Below are 16,600 nucleotides of genomic sequence, written 5' to 3'. Positions count from 1 at the left end.
ATTATTTTGTTGAACCTCCATCAATTTTTATGAAAATTGGTGAGTAGTTAGAAGATACCTCAAGAAACAAAGGTGACATGGTGACAATGTGTATATTGAATGTATATTTTTTTTTTCGGCGCGTACTCAAATCCAAGTATTCAAGCTTAAACAACAGAAAAACGATGCATTTTAGTAAATATAGCTACTAAACATTTTTTAAAGTACTTAGAAATAGCTATTAAAAAAACTATAGAAGAAGTCAATGGCAATAAAATTAAGCAAGTTATGATGAAAATAAGCGGACCCTTTCGATAATTTTGGGAAAAAATGAAAAATAAAACGTACGTCATTTCAACAAAAATTAAAATTTATAGTAATCCTTATACAACTTTCTTTATTTTAACACTTGTAATGACCTCAAAAATTTTGACTGGTTTAGAATTCATATTTTTGAAAAAAAAATAGTCGATATACATAAGAAATGATAGAGAACTAAATTTTAGTTTTCCATTTGTTAAAGCTTTTAGTTATCTTTTAATTTAGTATGATAAAAAATAACCGAGATAGAAACGTTTAAAGCCTAAATTTTAGTGTGAGTACCATGTAACATATAACCTGCTCTTTAACCTTTTGTCTTTTAAAAAATAATCATGTTACAGAAGAATGTTACATGTAAACAGAAGATTAAGTTTAATACAATGTTATAGCCCTTGGAATTATCTTTAAACTGATTGTCGAATAATCTGATATCATAAAAACTAACGGAGTTATTCTAAAAAAACCAATAACATTTTTTTGGAAAAATTTTTGTAGCAGAGATTTTATATGTATAAAGGGTGCGGAGAAGTCAAATTACTCGTTTGTAGTAAGAGATACGAAAAAAATTATTTATAAGAAATTTGGGCATGGATAGAATCAGAATATTTCCTAATATACAGGGCCACCCGCATTGAAAGGTTGAAACAAACTTATCTTTTTTTAATGGAACACCCTGTATATTTTTACATTTTTTGGATTTTTCTCGATATTTTCTTGCTTAAAATGTAAGGTTTTGCAGTGTTATGCGAAGTAATTTAAAAGACAACATTTTTTTTGTTAATTTCGTAGCAATATTTACTCCCTGTATTCCAAGTATTCCACATTATACCTAACTGCTTTTATTTGTGACTTATTGTGGTTTCTTGCCAAACATTAATTGTAACAACAATATATTACGTGAAGTTTTATTAGTTTGTCCGCAAAAATATTCAATCAAAAATATTTTTTCATGATTTTCGATTACAGGGATGGTTACTAAAAGGGCTGAAAAATTAATTAAAAGTACATATAAATCATGCATATCAATGTTAAAAATATTTATTTTATTCAATTAAACGAGATTACTTCCGCCAGAACGCTGAAATCTGCATTTTTATCATTAAAAAAGGGTGTATTTCACCCCTAAAATGCAAAAAAGCGCAAGTTGGCACCATATCACTTATGTTTCTTGAAGTATCCTCTAATCAGTCACAAATTTTCATGAAAATCTATGGAGGTTCAACGAAATCGGAGCTAGAAACCTTCAGTGACTGCACTTTCAGATATATAACAAAAATTAAAGGTGGATTTCACCCCTAAAATTCAAAAAGCGCAAGTTGGCACTATTTCACCTTTGTTCCTTGAGGTATCCTCTAAGCACTCACCAATTTTCATAAAAATCTATGGAGGTTTAATGAAATCGGAGGTAATAGTTCATAACCACCTTCAGTGAGTGCACTATAAGCAAATTTTCTCATTTTCTCAAAACACCATCTTCTTTACGTGCCATCTCCGCGACGATGGTTGGCAATCATAGTTAATCTGATCATCGAGGCACCTGCTCCGAAGAGTTGCCTAGAGCTGCCACCAAACCATTCGCTCAGGTTCTTCAACCATGAAACGCATCTCCTTCCTACGCTTCTCCTGCCCTGTATTTTTTCTTGAATTATGACTCTCAAGATGTTGTATCTTTCGCCTCTCATCATATGTCCGATATATTGCAATTTCCGACATATATATTGTAATTTTTGTTTCCGACAAAAAACCAGTTGGCGGTCAAAAAATCCGTTATTCCAAAAACCTCTGTTCGGTTTTTTTAATCAATAGCCAATACCCAGTAGTTTACAATGTAACATATAACTGGCACTTTAGTTTCCGATACTCCATTTGAATAGATGTTATCGATATCGATACTACCGAAAGAATATATTGATACCATGATATGCTTCTTCTCATGAGCATTTTTCAGTGCGTCACAAATGATAGAAAAAAAAGTTAAGTCCGTGATAATACACATTTATGACATTAAGGACCGGTTGTTCGAATGCTAATCAACATTGATCACTATCAAATACTTAATTACTGTCACAACTGTCAATGTCAACTTTGGTTGGGTTGCCGAAAACATAATTATTGATGACAATTATGAAATTAGTTAATCAATTATGTTAATAATGGTTATGTTAATTGACTAACTAATCTCATAATTATAATTAACTATGTTTTCAGCAACCCAACCAAAGTTGACATTGACAGTTGTGACAGTAATTAAATATTTGATAGTGATCAATGTTGATTAGCGTTCGAACAACCGGCCCTTATTCTAACATGACATTTTAGTTAAATCTGACAGTTGTCACATTTTATTTGCAATTTGGCATAAAAACAAATCAATTGAGTTAATTGCATTTATAAAATGGTATTTTCTTTGATTTGTATAATCTTATAAATTGTACAGATAATATTCGTAGATATATTATATAATTAGTAAATAATTTTTTTTCGATTATAGCACCATCTATTGACAACTAGAATAAATGTTATAAATGTCACCGACGAAATGTAATCACCGACGTGCGTTTTTTTCTGTCACATACAATTTAATGCGTTAGAAAGAAATCGAAAAACTGTGACGCACTGAAAGATCCTCATGAGAAAAAGTATAATCAATATATAAATGGCATCGGAGTGCATTGCGTACTGCAATAGGAGGGAGGAACTGGAAGTTGGAACTAACCAATTGTGATCGAAAATAGAAATCCAGTCCAAATCAGTTTTGGTTTCGGTCAGCTTAAAATTCCTCCCTCGCGCGGGCGGGGGTCGAAAAATTTCCTTTTTTCTCAGAATTCATAATTATTTTTTAAAGGTAACATCCGGTTTTTAACCGGTTATTACTTTAAAAGAAAAAACCGGTTATAACTGATACAAAAAAAAAACAACCGGAAAAACCGATTATTGTGGAGTAAAAAAAATACTAGTTGGAATAGTAGTAAATAGCTAAACATATTTGATCCTTATTTAATGTTTCTTCATTCTGATCGAAATGCTTTGTATACAAACGTTTACAATAATTAATTAAACATAAAATTTTAGCTGCTTATGTGGATCTAAGAAAAGAAGCCCGCAACTCTGCCGATATGACGTTCACATCAGCTAGAAATCTTCTTGGTATTTTGCGTCTGTCAACAGCTTTAGCTCGCCTACGTCTATCAAATGTTGTAGAAAAAGATGACGTAAATGAAGCAATCAGGCTTTTAGAGATGAGTAAAGATTCTTTGAAACATACTCTGCAAAACAAAGGGCACAGGTATGTATTGATTCTTGTATTTAGATTATTTTAAAAAACCCGTTGTGAGCCTACAGAACGGACCGTTTTTTATTTTCTTTTACTATGAGTTAAAATTTTCAATTCTAGTTAAAAAAGATAAGAACTCCTAAGTTGCTACCAGTGGCGACTCGTGTCTTTAGGGACAGAGTCGGCAAGGTTTTGTCTCCTCAGAGAGGTATGCCATCTAATTAAAAGGCTTAAATTTCATAGATTTTTGGTTTTTGCTTTTTTATTTTTTTTGTTTTTTTTTTGTTTTTTCCTATAAATTTAGAACCTAAACCTGTTTATAAATTAAGTCTATTTAGTCTATGTTGTTTCGAAGTAGCAAAATGGGTTATAACGTCATTGTAAAATTTATTATTGCTTTAAGGAGATTTTAAAAGTTTTTTCTATTGACATTTGAAATTTAAGATAAGTTTGACATTCTCTTTTGTTTCATGGTGTTTCGACAATACGGTTTGACTCTTTTGAGACAACAGAGATCCCGTTCATTTGAGGCAGAATTTGCCCACATTTGAGCACAATAATTTATTAATTTCGGGTACAGTTTGTTGTACCTAATGAATTGCAGTATATAAAATTATACATATTTTGTAACTTATCCCACCTTCCGAAAATATTTGGATCAGCATATAAACCTGTTAATCCATTTTCTTATTTTATTTGATTAAAGAATGATGGATAATTTTTCATGAACTTGTCTAATAGATATTTTGAAAATTCTTTGGCGTAACTTTTAAATTTTGAATCGTCAAAGAGGTCAATGACTTATAACAGTGAGTAAATAATAGTTTTGCCTGGTGTAATAGTTTTAACTTTTGCCTGGAGACCATACAATTCACCGGACATCAAGGCAGCGCCGTCATAAATTTGCTTTACCAATTTATTTTTGATATCAAAAAATTTTAATATGTCCTTTAAAACACCAAAAATATATTCTGTCTTATGGCTTCTACTCACGTCTGAAAACCTAAAAACCTCTCATAAATATTAGACGTAACGCGTATCGAAGAACAATTGATACTTGTGAATGACATGTTACCTCTATCAGTAGTTTCTTCTACTTCTAAGCATCAAAATGTAACTACTAATTGATTCTTTCATTCTGTGCTGTTTTAGGTACGCCGCTAAATGTCTTCGAGTTAGAAAGTAAATTAGAAAATTTGTTAAACAATTTTATTTGTTCTCTATAATTAACTTGATGTAACGAATCCTCCGATTCATCGTGTCACCTAAATGGCAATTCCTAACAACTTAAAAAAATTACAATATCAATCATTAAACGACGTAAAACTACCTACTTACCTATTTCATAATTTTATCCCGGGCGCGATAGCAAGGTATGTACGTGGCTGTACGTGCCTTGCTATCGTTTGCAGATCACCGCTCGGCAGATTGGTTTCTGCCGTACTTGCCATTCAAATAGTACGGGAAATGTATAATTGGTTGCCTATCGGCTAATATTCCATAGCTTCTCATTACAAGCAAATCTTCGATCTGGGGACGCCTTGCCGAGCCGGGCTTTATAATAAGAATTCACACAATCGTAATCGGGTGCATGGCTATAGGATCATTTTTGAAAAGTCTCTTACGCACAGCGCACAGGGATTACTTAACGTATGGGATCGATCGAATTCTTTTAAAAACAATGAATAAAATTTAGTCTGTATTATCTCACAGATATTTTTTTTATTTCACAGAAACGAATATCATCAACTCTGATTAAATTAAATATTTAAAAAAATCTATAATGTGTCCATAAATGTGTGGGTCGGCACTGCCGACCCTGACAAGCCGCCACTGGTTGCTACCTAAGGACTGTTTACGAGAGATTCTCTCCAGGCCAGTAATCCCCTAGCTGGGAGTTCTATGTTGGCATAAAAAAATTTAATAACCATTTTATAACATTTAAAGTGTTTTCTCCCACATATTTTTAGTGGCTTGAACCATGTATACCTTGTTCACAGCACTGAAGATGGAATTGCCATTTCGAAAACGTTCTGTAATGTAGCCAGAAGGGTTCTTTCTAATATATAGACCTTTTTTAAAGGATTTTAATAATTTTTTTAAATAGCTAATTGTTTATTAGTGTAAGGGCCGGTTGTTCGAACGCTAATCAAAAATGGAATCAACTGATCATTATCAAATATTTAATTACTGTCACCAACTGTCAATGCCAATATTGTTTGGGTTCCTGAAAACATAATTGATTACAATTGTGAGATTTATTAATCAATTATGTTAATATGTAATTGTTATGTTAATTAATAATTAATTAATCAAACAACTATGTTAATTATCATAATGATAATTAACATAATTGATTACAATCAACTGATTGACGTACGAATGAGGGTTGTTGTTATTTGATGGTTGTTAAGGGGACTTAATTATAATCAACTTCTTGATTAGCTTTCGAACAACCGGCCCTAGGTTACATTTTTTTATTGATTGTGATTATTTTTTATTTTTAGACCACCAAATATAAATGACAAAATATACGCACTCATCACCGAGTTGGCAGGCGATACAAAAACTGTTGCAGTGTCATCTGCATTGGAAAAATGTGCTAGCAAAGGTTACAATCCTGATCAGGTGGACGCTTGTATAGAAGAATATGAAGAACTGAATGTTTGGCAAGTGAACCAAACTAGAACCAAACTCACTTTTATTTAGTGTAAATTTAATTTTAAGGTTATTATCGTTAAGAAGTGTCTTAATATAATTGAATTAAGAGTTTTTAGACACATCACTTTGCATTTTTTTGTATGAATAAATATTTTTTAAATACTTTGTATATTAATTACATCACTCGCCAATTACGCACTTGGCAAGCCTTTTCTATGTATTTATAAGGCTCGCTCGCTTTTCTATTTATTCAGGCTCCACATAATTTGTTAGAGCGGCCGAGAAAAATTGTAGGCCAGCAAATGAAGCATTTTGGCTCGCAATGTTTTCGTCCAGCATGGATTTACTTGAAATTTTCACAGAAGGTAGGGAATAGTCCAAGGATCATTTTCTGTATCATGCCGCTGTACGCTAAAACCTTGGGGGTGGTTGCCACCCCATCTCGGGGGTGGGAATTTGTTATTAAATTTTAACCATGTAAATCGATGTAAAACGTCATTCTAAAAAAAAATGTTTTTTACACTTCCTTCATAAAACTAATATTTTTCGAGTTATTCGCGGTTGAAAGTAACAGTTTTTCGACGAAAAAATCCACTTTTTTAGAGGGTTTTTTGAGAATATCTCGAAAAATATGTATTTAATCAAAAAAACTGTAGCTATAGAAATTCTGTCTTTTAGTAACACAAACCAAATTCTTTTTCTATAATATTTTTACGACCAATACAAACCGAGATACGGCATGTTAAAGGTTAGCTTTTTCCTTAAAATGCATAATTTGAAATATTCAAAACCAAATAACGGGAAAACTTTGCATTTTTCGAGGAAAACTTAGATAATCTTTTTTCAAGGATACAATTAGACCTTTCAAAAAATAATAATAAAAAGTTTCTAGCATAAAAGTTGAGTGACTTATGATCAAAAAAAGGTCGGTATCTGCTTTTCTTTATGAAAAAAATCAGTGAAAACAACCCCCTAACTACCCTCCTAATTAAAAATTGGTCTTTACCTTTCTGTAATTCCTTTTATATAATATGTATAAGACACCCAAGAAGTTTGGCCTACTTAAAAGGCTTAATTTTAGAAAAATTAGAGTTTAAAAAAAATTGTATTTTTCATCATTTTCTTCAAAATATCTCCGAAAATACTGGAGAAACGAAAAAAATGACTACTTAATTGTAGATTTTTTAATAACTAAAATTTCCTTGTGCATAGATTTTCATTACAGTGAATAGTTAGTGAGATATAGCTGTTTAAAACCTCTATTTACGAGCAAACACCCCCCTATCAAGCCCTTTAAACCCACCCCAATTAAAAAATAAGGGAGCTTACGGAATTTAATTTACACAGTCTCAAAAATCCTACAAAATCATTTTTGAAAAAACTTTTTATCGCCAAAAATAAAGGAGCTATGTTTATAAAACGAATTTGTTTTTTTCAAAATTCGAATAATCCGCTTAAAGAGCATTTTCAATGTATATAATACCACAGAACTGGTTCGTATACTGGAAGATGGCTAGAAGACTATTTGTATTTGTACATATTTGTAAATTCGTATTTTTGTGTAGATAAATGTTTTTGTAATTCTTTAATTGTACTTTTTTTTCTGTATAGATCTTTTAAATTATCTACTTACAAAAATTGCAATGTTATTAAGGGTTGAAATATGATATATCCTTTAGCATAAAACAATCATTATTTAACCAATCAAAACCAAATTTTACCCATATTAAAGTTTGCAATGTTTGTATATAATTTTTGACAATAAGGGGTAGTTTAAGCCCCTAAAAATAATCAACGCTCATGAGCATGATATAGAATATGAAGTACAGCGTGAGATGATTCCAATCTCAAATTTTTATGTAAATCGATGCAAGCCGAAATTATTCTTTTAGGATAAGTCAATTTTTTATATATAGCTCTAACAAGGGTGGTTGTAAGGGTTGAAATATTATGATATTATATCTTAAAGCATAAAACAATCATTATGTAACTAATAAGAACCAAATGTTGACAACATTAAAGTGTTAAATGTTATTTTATAATTTTTTTACAATTAGGGGTAGTTTTCACCCTTAAAAACCCAAAAGCGTATAGCGGCTCAATATAGAAAATGAACTAGAGGATGAAATGAGCCTAATTCCAAATTTTTGTACAAATCGATGCTGGACGAAAAAATTGCGAGGTTTTGCTATTTTTTCAGTTTCATTTCCTCGACTATCGCAATTAAAGTAGGTTGTGGGTTTTACACTTAAGAGTGCAGGCGCAAAATTTCGGGCCAATGCTTTGGAAATGCATTAATTTTTTTCGAATCCTGAAAAAACTAAAACTTTAAAAAATCGGCTTCACATATTTTCCCCGTATTCTACATCTAGTTTATTATTACTACCTCTATCATCATTATGCCAACGAAGTTAAGATTGCTGTCATGGTAGCCATCATCATGCATCCTCTTCTGTCTACTGCTGGACATAGGTTATTTTTTCGCAACTCTCCACGGTTATGTGCGTCTTGTTGCCATTTTTTGGACATTCGTTTAATGTCATCCATCCAGCGAGTTGGTGGTCGTCCTCTGCTGCGTTTATCTTCTCTTGGGCGCCAGTCAATTAATTTTCTGGTCCATCTAGAGTCTTTTATTCTCGCTATGTGACCTGTACGATTCTATTTCAGCTTGGCTATGCGTTCGACGACATCAGGGGTGCCTGTTCTTTTCCTCAGGTCTTGGATCCTTATTTTGTCTTTTTTTGAAGTTATACTTCTTTAGGCGCGATTGAGATTGAGGGTGAATTTATATTGATCTGCGCGCATGCGCACACCGACAGTATGGTATTAGTTGTTATACGGGCTCTGATTGGGTGTTGAAATGATCTGTCAATAATAAATAATTGTTCAATATGAAGGTAAACAAATGTATAATATATTAGTTTTATTGTTGTGAGGACAGAAACAAAAAAGTTTATAATTGTAGTGACATTTAAATAGTTTTTAAAAGCAACAGGTACGTAATAATTGTAAATGTATCATAGGTACCTACCTATTTGAACCTACCAAAATACATAGTATGTAATACTTTTATTTACATAATTTGATTACCATCAAAATTTCTATCAATGTTCACCTAATATATTGTTTTCTTACTCATGTTTTGTTGTATTTTTTCATTTCAAAATCAAAATAATTTAATTTAATTCAAAAATGTCAAAAGCTTAATCCGTTTAGTTAGTCGATCTTCGCACATAATGACACATTGCCTCCGTGACGAAGCGTTTAAGACGAATGAACCCCAATATACCAACCGCGCTGATAGTTGGTTCGAATCCCAATAAAAACTTTTATTTTTTTTATACATTTTATGATTGTAAGTATATTTATTATGTTGTTCTGAAGCTATTTTCTTGTGGCATTTTTATAATCAAGTATATTCAAATGGGAAATAAGCCACAATTTTACCTAAAAATGATTTTATTAACGTTTCGACGTCCAAGTCGGGTGTCGTTGTCAAAATACAAAATAATACTAAATAAACAAAAATGTTGTTGCTTAGTAAAAAAATTCTTCTAATAATTTATTTAATCTGACTCATTTATATCGGCAATTCAGACACGTATTATATATTTTAAAGTAGACGACTTTAAAATGATATTGCCAATATTGATGAGTTGCGTTCCTGGGACGACTTTACTAAAAGATAGTTCATTCGATTACATGAAATCAATCCCAACTCAAGAATATCCGCCACAAAAAATCATAGCATGTGATCTGTCTTTAAAAAGACAACCAAATGCAACGGTGGCACTGAAATTCTCGCGTTAGAGATTCCATAGTAAATCACGAGGGAAAACCAGGAAAAACCTCGTGATACTATCCCGACATCGTAAGTATTTGGGTTTACATTTAGTTTACTCTCAAAAAACTAACACCAAATTCTGACTTGATATTTTAAATTTTAAATAATACCTACTAAAATACTAAATATGTACTAACTCGATATGTTACTGATTTACTAATTGTGGTATTTTCTTTCTATTGACTTCCTCCTTTAATATGGGTAACCACATCCTACTGCATTCTACCGAGTAATTTGCGACACAATTGGTTTCATTTAGCATAATTAGAGCCGCTTCTTTGATTTTTCTCTTTTTACTATCTGCTTCTTTTAGGACTATACTTGAATCTCTCCACTGAACTCTATGTTCATTATCCCATGCGTGTTGACATATTTGAGATCTATCAAATTCTCTATTTTTTATATAAGACTGATGTTCATTTACTCTAACGTCTAATGGTCTTGACGGTGAAATTATATAGGTGAAACGTCGAGACCATTAGACGTTAGAGTAAATGAACATCAGTCTTATATAAAAAATAGAGAATTTGATAGATCTCAAATATGTCAACACGCATGGGATAATGAACATAGAGTTCAGTGGAGAGATTCAAGTATAGTCCTAAAAGAAGCAGATAGTAAAAAGAGAAAAATCAAAGAAGCGGCTCTAATTATGCTAAATGAAACCAATTGTGTCGCAAATTCCTCGGTACAATGCAGTAGGATGTGGTTACCCATATTAAAGGAGGAAGTCAATAGAAAGAAAATACCACAATTAGTAAATCAGTAACATATCGAGTTAGTACATATTTAGTATTTTAGTATTATTTAAAATTTAAAATATCAAGTCAGAATTTGGTATTAGTTTTTTGAGAGTAAACTAAATGTAAACCCAAATACTTACGATGTCGGGATAGTATCACGAGGTTTTTCCTGGTTTTCCCTCGTGATTTACTATGGAATCTCTAACACGAGAATTTCAGTGCCACCGTTGCATTTGGTTGTCTTTTTAAAGACAGATCACATGCTATGATTTTTTGTGGCGGATATTCTTGAGTTGCGATTGATTTCATGTAATCGAATGAACTATCTTTTAGTAAAGTCGTCCCAGGAACGCAACTCATCAATATTGGCAATATCATTTTAAAGTCGACTACTTTAAAATGTATAATACGTGTCTGAATTGCCGATATAAATGAGTCAGATTAAATAAATTATTAGAAGAATTTTTTTACTAAGCAACAACATTTTTGTTTATTTAGTATTATTTTGTATTTTGACAACGACACCCGACTTGGGCGTCGAAACGTTAATAAAATCATTTTTAAGTAAAATTGTGGCTTATTTCCCATTTGAATATACGTTGTATATAATTTTATTTTCAGAAAATATGTATTTAGTTAAAAAATTTTCCGACAATTAATATTCAGAAATCATTTGTGGCATTTTTGATGTGTTTGTGTGTGTTTTATTCTTTTATTATTTTAATTTTTTGCACTGTTTCAATAAAAATGTTTGAGAAGTAGTAAGTATAAATTAGTTTAATATTTAAATAAAATATAAATAAAAAGTATATTAATTTCGTTTAAATCATATAATAGAAGTATAACTTCTTACGTGCGTACAAAGTACACACACATTCTTTTTTTTTTTTGTCACGCCTAGCGTCGATCTTTCCATACGCCTTTATGCCACTCGCATTTTTAGTGATGTTGTTTTTGTGAGCTTGAGTTTCTGCTCCGTATGATTAAATGTCTGCCGTTTCATAACTATCAGGATGTTGCTCTTAAAGATGTCTCTTAGTGAACCATACGCCGCCCAAGCAAGTGTTATCCGTCGTTGAAATTTACAGATCTGATTATCTTTGCTTATTCTGATTTCATGACCGATATATAATATGTACTCTTCTGTCAATTCGACCACTTGATTTTGGATGGTTAGGTGTTCGCTGGGAACTAAATTTGTCATATATTTGGTCTTACTGAGGTTCATTTTTAGACCTATTGTTTAACATACTACCTCTATGGGAAGAACTTATTTCATGATTAGGACCCATGTTACAAATTAAAAAATAACAAACCATATACAATTTTATTTACTCATTTAGTAACAGGACGTTAAAGGATGTTGTAAATACAATATCTAAAAATTATATATCTACATAAAAATATAGCAAATATACAAGTACACTTAACAAATAGCACATTTTAGGCACTGCTAGTCTGAATCTTCCGCATGAGCCAAGTCATGCAATTCTCGGTATGGTGCATCAAGACTTTCGATGGTATTTAAATTAATAATTACCTAAAATAACAAGATATCATTTAGGACATCAAATATAGTGTACTTGAGAAGGTATTTAAAGGACACCGCACACATCTTATGGAAAATATAATGTCACTCAAATTCAATAAAATTCACATGAATATATTCTTAGAATAACAAATTACGATCATTTCATATCATTGCGCCAACTCATTAAAATTGTAATTGAAGTTTATCGAAATCACATTTTTGAAGATTCCATAATAAAACTCATTCATAAATACTGTTAGTCTAGTGGCTATTAAAAAGAACTTCCCAGCGTGAGATGAGCCAATTATAGGAACTATATACTTTTGTACGACTGATCAAATTATACCTACTTTATTATCTATAAGCCTATGCCTTAAAGTTTTATGAACTGAATATTCACATAATCTCTTTTCTCTCTTTAACTCATTTACGTTCCCATTTGATTTTATATTTATTTATATCAATTTACGCCGTTATTAATCAAAATTCAGTGTTGGCGCAATGATATGAAATGATTGTAATTTTGAAACGAATATACAGGGTGTTTCATTGGGAAAGAAACATACGTTAACTGTAGAAAGGGGACACTTAGGCGGTCTTAAAAATACCATACATAATGGGTCTTACTACATTAATAATAATGATACTGGGTGTTTCATCTATTTTGCCATTTTCTTATTTCGTTCATAACTTTTTAACCACACTACATTTATTTTATATTTGACACGCAAATATTCTTTAATATGCACAATTAATTAATTTATTTACAATTGTAAAAAATTCAAGTCCGGATTAAAAATATTGGAAAAATGTTCCGACCCAAAAACAACACCCTGTACATTAAATTTTTTTCAAATGGATTGTACATTTGAAAAGAGGATGAAAAACTAAATTTAATGGTATACTTTAAATTTGCGGCAAAGTGATTTTCTGGTAAAATTTTGAATTTGAATTCTGAAATTATGTGAATTGCGAGAGCTTGAAGTAGAATAAAAAATAAAATACGACTTAAAACTTATTAACCACACTGTACATTTATTTTATATTTAACACGCGAATATTCTTTAATGTTTCCAATCAATTAATTTATTTCCGATTATAAAAAATCCAGAGTCGGATTAAAAAATGTTGTAAAAATGTTCCGTCCCAAAAAAACACCCTGTACATTAAATTTTTTTTAAATGGATTTTGCATTTGAAAATGTGATGAAAAACTAAATTAGTAGTATACTTTGAATTCTCGGAAAAATGATTTTTCTGGTAAAATTTTGAATTTGAATTCTGAAATTATGTGCATTGCAAAGCTCGAAGTAAAAAAAATTAAAATGTGACTTAATTGATACCATCATAACAATAATAATCTAAACTGATAAAATATTAAAATTTCAGTGTTTTTTTTTTATTATGGCTACAAATAATTCATAACAAATATTTACCTTTAATTAGAGAATAAATAATAAAGACTCCACAACAAATACATAACTTTTATCAATGAACTATCTTAAAAATAAAAAAAAAAGAGAACAGAAAAAATCTGCTGAAAAATAACGATAAAAGATAAATATTCGCTAAAAACTATTTGTCACACACAATAAAAAAACACTGAATTGTTAACATTTTACCAATTTAGATTAAATAATAGTATTAATTAAAATTAAGTCGCATTTTAATTTTTTTCCACTTAGAGCTCTCGCAATTCACATAATTTCAGAACTAAAATTCAAAATTTTACCAGAAAAATCATTTTGCCAGAAATTTAAAGTATACCACTATCTTTAGTTTTTCGTCCTCTTTTCAAATGCGAAATCCGTTTTAAAAAATAATATACAGGGTGTTTTTTGGGTCGGAACATTTTTTCAATATTTTTTTACCCGGCCCTGGATTTTTATAATTGTAAATAAATTAACTGATTGGACACCTTAAAAATATTCGTGTGTTAAATATAAAATAAATATACAGTGTGGTTAACAAGTTGTAAGTCTTAATTCAATTTTTTTCTGCTTCAAGCTCTCGCAATTCACATAATTTCAGAATTCAAATTCAAAATTTTACCAGAAAAATCATTTTGCCGAAAATTCAAAGTATACCACTAAATTTAGTTTTTCATCCCCTCTTTAAATGCAGAATCAATTTTAAAAAAATTTAATATACATTGTGTTGTTTTTGTGTCGGAATATTTTTCCAATATTTTTTAATCCGGACCTGGATTTTTTACAATTGTAAATAGATACACTAATTGATTGTACACTTTAAAGAATATTCGCGTGCCAAATATAAAATTAATATACAGTGTTAAGGAACATCGAAACGGGACATTCAGCAGAAAATACAACAGGACCGAAATGTGGTACAAATACTAAACTCGTTTCTCTGGTGTCCTAAAATTAATTTACGAACAAAAATGACAATCTACTAGTCTCTTGTAGAACCAATTTTGACGTACGAATCTGAATGTTGATAAATGATGATAAAAGAGAAGAAAAAACTGGAAGTGCGGATAATAATTACAAATTCGTATGAACAAAAACACGACTTTTTTCAGATTTCAAGTTATTTTTTTCTTCCCAGTGTATTTTCTGTAACAGTTAAAATACTCACTTGTCCCATAATATACGAATTAAACATCTTTTTGCTCTTGATTGTAAAAACTAGTTTGTGATTTGGAAGATCTGAATGGGAAAGGAGATATTCAAATGTTTCTTCATATACAGGATCACAGTTGTCCATAACAACCTAAAAATTAAATATTTAATATAAAATAATTATAAAAATTATAACAATAGCCTAATAGTCAAGCCTAATTTGCAATTTTGGTTCTACACTCACCGTCACAAAATTCTGCCACTAAAAAATTTTGATTAAGTTTGACAATTTATAACTTTATTATTTGTACTCCGATTTTCAAGATTCTTGCAACAGTTTGTAGGTACATTGTAGGTACGGAAACAACTAGTTAGAGCAAATGATACTGACTCTAGTCTCAAAAACATCGTATGTGGAGTACCACAAGGTTCAGTATTGGGTCCTATACTGTTCCTTATCTTTATAAATGACATCACTAATTTAAAAATCAATGGGAAAATTTTTCTTTTTGCTGATGATACCAGTATCACTTGGAGCAACTCAACTATTGCATCTCTTCATGAAACTATAACTTCGGATCTACTGTCGATAAAGACCTGGTCTGACTCTAATTTACTCTCTTTTAACGTAAATAAAACAGTAGCATTATCCTATAAAGGAGTTCTTCAACCTTTGCCACTTCATAACAGCCAGATCAGTACCGTTGATTCTGTAAAATTTCTTGGTATTTTTTTAGACAGCAACCTCAAATGGTCACTTCATATCGATTCGTTAAGTAAGAAACTCGCCTCAGCTTGCTATGCAATACGATCTGCCTCAAGGGAACTCAATTTAGCATCTTCTAAAATAACATATTTTTCGTTGTTCGAGTCTCATCTTCGATATGGTCTTCCTTTTTGGGGTTCTAGTACAGCTGCTCAATTTGATGTCATTTTTAGATTGCAAAAAAGAGCAATAAGATATTTGTTTGGCCTCAGAAGATCTACACATTGCAGAAGTTACTTCAGAGATCACGAAATTTTAACACTTCCATCTTTATATATTCTAGAAACAGTTTGTTTAATTCGTAAACACCTTCATGTCTTTCCATCAAGGCCCAATCATCTTTACTCCACCAGAAATTCAATCTTTGATATTTATTTACCGATTCCATCCACTGAGTTAGTAAAGAAATCTATATTATATTCCGCAAAGAAACTGTACAATCATCTTCCGTTACAACTTAAATCTGCAACATCTTTCCCTAAGTTCCGAAAAATGGCAAAAGCCTATCTATCCAAAAGACCATATTATTCAATAGAAGAATTTCTTAATGAATAACTAAGAAAATTGGGTTCCATGCGCAGTAGCATAAACTTGTCAGTTCCTTATGTTGTACCTATTTTATTTTATTTGTTGTATGTTCAATTTGTAATTTATATATATTTTGCAATAAATTGTTTTTGTCTTGGCTTTTATATCTTATACTGTACATTATTGACGATTTATCTAATTTTAGTAAATTGTAGTTGTTATTTGTTATTTATATTATGTTTTTCTTTTGACTGTATGTAAGCTTTGTCCATAAAATTGTAAAAATTTTCAGTGACAATAAAGCATATTTCTATTCTATTCTATTCTATACATGTATTGATATCGTTTGATATTCCGTTAACAAAAAAAATT

At 30.7% G+C, this 16,600-nt stretch overlaps 2 protein-coding genes across 2 annotated transcripts in view; one reads left to right on the top strand and one right to left on the bottom strand.

Annotated features, from left to right (window-relative positions):
* Window positions 1-6,397, top strand: part of LOC114349359 (DNA replication licensing factor Mcm7) — a 31,519-nt gene extending 25,122 nt beyond the window's left edge. Inside the window, exons 8-9 of the mRNA XM_028299708.2 lie at window positions 3,373-3,586; window positions 6,082-6,397. Of these exons, the coding sequence (XP_028155509.1) occupies window positions 3,373-3,586; window positions 6,082-6,283 (416 nt within the window). The 3' untranslated portion in view covers window positions 6,284-6,397. The remainder of the gene's footprint in view (window positions 1-3,372; window positions 3,587-6,081) is intronic.
* Window positions 6,398-12,135: 5,738 nt separating this feature from the next.
* Window positions 12,136-16,600, bottom strand: part of LOC114349351 (extended synaptotagmin-2-B) — a 179,392-nt gene continuing 174,927 nt past the window's right edge. Inside the window, exons 19-20 of the mRNA XM_028299696.2 lie at window positions 14,951-15,085; window positions 12,136-12,362 (exon numbers count right to left, since the gene is read on the bottom strand). Coding sequence (XP_028155497.2) covers window positions 12,276-12,362; window positions 14,951-15,085 — 222 coding nt within the window. The 3' untranslated portion in view covers window positions 12,136-12,275. The remainder of the gene's footprint in view (window positions 12,363-14,950; window positions 15,086-16,600) is intronic.

This window comes from Diabrotica virgifera, chromosome 4 (assembly GCF_917563875.1).
Source record: "Diabrotica virgifera virgifera chromosome 4, PGI_DIABVI_V3a".
Taxonomy (NCBI): domain Eukaryota; kingdom Metazoa; phylum Arthropoda; class Insecta; order Coleoptera; family Chrysomelidae; genus Diabrotica; species Diabrotica virgifera.
The sequence above is the reverse complement of the archived record's forward strand: the minus strand, read 5'-3'. Positions and strand labels throughout refer to the sequence as shown.